Below are 4,248 nucleotides of genomic sequence, written 5' to 3' on the forward strand. Positions count from 1 at the left end.
TATTGTATCTGCAACCAAAAAAGGAGGAATGACAAACTCTAAACAAATCATTGATTATAGATTTTCCTGCATTTACTTCTTTTCCTCATTTTGTACCAATACAAAAGAATAAAAAAAAAAGGATCAAGAAATGAGAGAGACAGCTAAGTTTAATAGTTGGCACAGGAGTAGTCAACACGTTTCAGGGGCTCACCAGTCCCCCTTCACCAGGACGTGTGGTGCAGAATAAAAGACTAGGTAGCAGACGGGACTGGGATGAAATGGTTAAAAAGAATGTAAAAAACGTGGAAGGAGGGCTTGTTCAGGGTTCCAGCCAAAAACAGACGGCATATTGTGTTTTCAAGGACAAACAAGGCTTTCTTTTGGTGATATTGTCTGGCAAAAATGATTGTATTTTTTTTCTGCAATCCATGGACAAAAGATATGTAACAAGGTTAAAAAAAAATGCATTTTTCTGACTTTGATCAGAGTTTGTTTAAAGAAAATAGTGCTACTGTAGATACAAAGTATACATTTTATTCTGTCATTTGTGCGGTTTGAAATAATACTAAAATTAGGATTCTGACACAAAGCAATGCAAAGTTATTTTCAAATTAAATAAAGAAGGGTTTTCCTCAATGTTGCATTTTTTTTTTTTTTTTTTTTTTTTTTTAGATACAACACTAAAAATTAACAAACAAAATGACTAAAAAAAAAAAAAAAAATGGCAAACGTTTAAATATCAAAGTTTATAAAAAAAAAAAAAAAAAAAGGGAAGAAAAAAAGAAAAGAGAAAAGTAGGAAAATAGTTCAACGGAGAAGGTGAATTAAAAGTTAAAGCGGTTGTATAGTCAAATTTTTATCTTTTACCTTCCGGTAAGCCTATAATAAGGCTTACCTGTAGGTAAAAAAAAATATCTCCTAAACCTGTACAGTTTAGGAGATATTCCCCTTGCAATGAGCCGCTGACTGCAGCGGCGCAAGCGCACAGGGGATTCTCGGCTGAAAGTCCGGTGTCTTGTCGAATACTGTCCCCCATCGGATAGTGTCTGCCCTGTACTGCGCAGGCGCAGTACGGAGGACAAACGAGACGCCGAAAGTCTCCGAAGTTGAACAGCTGATCATCAGCTGTACACGGCGCCTGCGCATTTATTCTCGCCCTGTGTCCAGGTTCATTCCCCACTATCCAAGTGGACATAGAGTTAGAATAAATAGATGCCGAGCGCAGCGAGGCCGTGCCCGAAGCGTGGCGAGCGAAGTGAGCCCACGAGGGGCCCTCTTACAAAGCCTTCACTATTAAGGTGCCCAAGCGCTGTGTACAGCTGATGGTCAGCTGATCAACTTTGGACACTTTCGGCATCTCCTTCTCCTCCGTACTGCGCAAGCGCTGCGCCTGCGCAGTACGGGGCGGACACTATCCGATAGGAGGACACTTCTCGTCAGAACACCGGCAGACGCCGCACCTTGCCGGAAAGAAGTCTCTCGCGTGCATGCGTGGGAGTGACGTCATCGCGGTTCCAGCCACTCACAGCGCTGGAGCCGCGATACCCGGAAGACACGCCGAGGCAAGATGTCAGCTACCTCGGCGTGGACCAGGTAAGATACTGACGCCTCGTTCTAAGGTAAGTATTTCATAATGAGCTAGTATGCAGTGCATACTAGCTCATTATGCCTTTTTCCTTACAGGTGTATAAAAAACAAAAAAGTGTCAGCAGGTTTACTACCGCTTTAATAAGAACTGATTTGGGTAAACTAAAAAAGGTTTATAGGGGGTTAAATAGCAACAGATTTTATTTAAAAAAAAAAAACATTTTGTTTGTACTTCTCAGGTTGAGTTATCGGATATAATTTTCAGATGCAAGCACATACCTTAGATCTGCAGATGAACAGAACAGATTAAATAAAAAGTAACAATGTTTGTATCCATCTATCTCCCGTCTGATCAATGTTTATAGACAATGTTACTTTGTATCTCTTTATCTTCCGCCTGATTATTATTTATACAGAATTTATATAGTGCCAACAGTTTACGCAATGCTTTAAAATATAATAGGGAGACAGTACAGTTACAATAAAATATAAGAGGTTTAAAGTGGTGTTCCACCCAAAAAAAAAAAAAAAAAAAAAAGCATGAAAATTCCTAAAAAAAATAAAAAAAAAACATTGGAATTTTTTTTTTTTTTTACTCACCTCTAAATGCCTGTTGCTAGGGGGGTCCCTCGTAGTCTGCCTCTTCCAGTGCCTGGGCTGGTGACATCACTTCCCCCTCGGCACTAGAAGGGCTCAGCTTTGCTCCCTCCCTCTTGTCAATCATCTGGGACCCATTACAGGTCCCTGGTGACTGAGCGGCCAATCACGGCGCGCGGTGCGCTCGCGCATGCGCAGTGGGTGAAGCCACAGCCCGGCGCCCACAGTTGCAATGCCGGCGTCGCCAAATGGAGGGGGAGATAAGCGGGGCTTCGATCCCCGCATCGCTGGACCCAGGGACAGGTAAGTGTCCAATTTAAAAGTCAGCAGCTGCAGTATTTGTAGCTGCTGACTTTTATTTTTTTTAATGGGCCCTCCTCTTTAAGAGGATCACTTTTTATAAACATTGTTACTTTGTATCTTTCCATCTCCCATCTGATCACAGTTTATAAACAATGTTACTTTGTAGCTCTCTCTCCTCCAGTCTGATCAATGTTTATAAACAATGTTTCGTTGTATCCCTCTGTTTCCTGTCTTATCAATGTTTATAGACAATGTTACTTTGTATCCATCTCCTGTCTGAACAATGTTTATAAACACTGTGTAAGTCTGTTTTAACAGCTGCAACTTTTTTATAGCTGGAAATTGTTGGAAAGTGCAAGAAGAGAGAGCAGCATCAGGGGGAGAAGGACAGGAATTCTACCTGCACTATGTGTATGTCAATAAAGTTTTTTTTTTTTTAGCATGTCCAGTGTCAACAACTGCCTAAGTGGAACTGCAGGCAAACCGCTAAATACACACTTGAAAATACATATACTTCAAATATTTATCTGTCATATAACTGTGATTAACGCACCCCTTCCAGATAGCACAGCTGAACTGGTGACCCTCACTTATCTTTACTACATACATTACAGCTTGGTTACCATCCTGCACCCCAACCCTTCACTAGAGAAAAGGGAAGCGGGCACACGGATGACATCATCACTCTTCTTCCTTTTATTATAAGCATGTGCAAAGTGTAATTGACAGCACCTCACAAAACAGGTGCTCCTGGCTCCTCCCCACTCAGTTGAGTGCCCCCATAGCAAGCAGGTTGCTATGGGGGCACTTATGCAGGCTAACTCCTGAGCCAGGGCTGTCCGCATCTATTGACACAAACAGCAGGACTCAGCCCTGCCCCCCCCCCCCCCAGCTCCCTCATCAAAGGCAGTGATTGACAGAAGCAGGAGCCAATGCTGTGTCTTAGCCAAGGAGCAGGGAGAGAGGATTGAGAGGGGGCTCAGGTAAGTATTGATGGGGGGGGGGGGGGGGGGCAGAGGGGGGACTGCATGCAGAAAGTTTTTTTTACCTTAATGCATAGAATTATGCATTAATTCATTATGCATTAAGGTTAAAAAAAAAAAAAAAACACCTCTGCTTTTGGAAACACTTTAAATGAACCCCAGGTGATCCTACATGAAGGTCTTTGCTATAGGGCGACAATGCTCTGTCCCTGAAGCCTAATGCCCGTACACACGATCCGATTATCGGACGAATGATCTTCCGTTGTTTTTTTTTTTTTGCATGCTGATCTCACGTAGAATCTGATGAGTTTACTAAAGTCACGAAAATTCCCGTACGACAGAATAAAAATCCGGAAGTGATGTCATGTGTTGTAATGCATTTGTATTGCATTTTCGAACGATAGCTGTACTGATTAAACGAAAATCCTACGAAAAAAATTTCCGTGCATGTCCGATAGAATAATATCTGATGAACTGTCCTTTATCGGCTCTCGAAAGCTCTGTACTAACGATCCGATTATCGTACGATCGATTCGAATGCTGCATTTTTTCGTACGATTTTCGGATCGTGTGTACGGGGCTTAACTGTGCTCCTGCATGGTCTCCCCGTCACATGGGCTTCTGATTGAGGAGGTGGCTGTTTCAGCACAAATGATCTGCTGTTGTCACCATCGGGAAACCCTCCCTGAGAAATGCAACACGGTTGGTGCTCCATTTTTTGGGGGGGGGGCAAACAATACCACCCCCACCCCCATGTTGGTCTGTTCGCCCCACCAGCCCTGCACTTACCCCTGTA

The 4,248-nt window shown here is 42.7% G+C and overlaps 1 protein-coding gene across 1 annotated transcript in view; it reads right to left on the reverse strand.

Annotated features, from left to right (window-relative positions):
* Positions 1-1,814: 1,814 nt before the first annotated feature.
* Positions 1,815-4,248, reverse strand: part of GRM2 (glutamate metabotropic receptor 2) — a 53,915-nt gene continuing 51,481 nt past the window's right edge. Inside the window, exon 6 of the mRNA XM_073591450.1 lies at positions 1,815-1,855. Coding sequence (XP_073447551.1) covers positions 1,815-1,855 — 41 coding nt within the window. The remainder of the gene's footprint in view (positions 1,856-4,248) is intronic.

This window comes from Aquarana catesbeiana, linkage group LG07 (genome assembly GCF_042186555.1).
Source record: "Aquarana catesbeiana isolate 2022-GZ linkage group LG07, ASM4218655v1, whole genome shotgun sequence".
Classification (NCBI taxonomy): domain Eukaryota; kingdom Metazoa; phylum Chordata; class Amphibia; order Anura; family Ranidae; genus Aquarana; species Aquarana catesbeiana.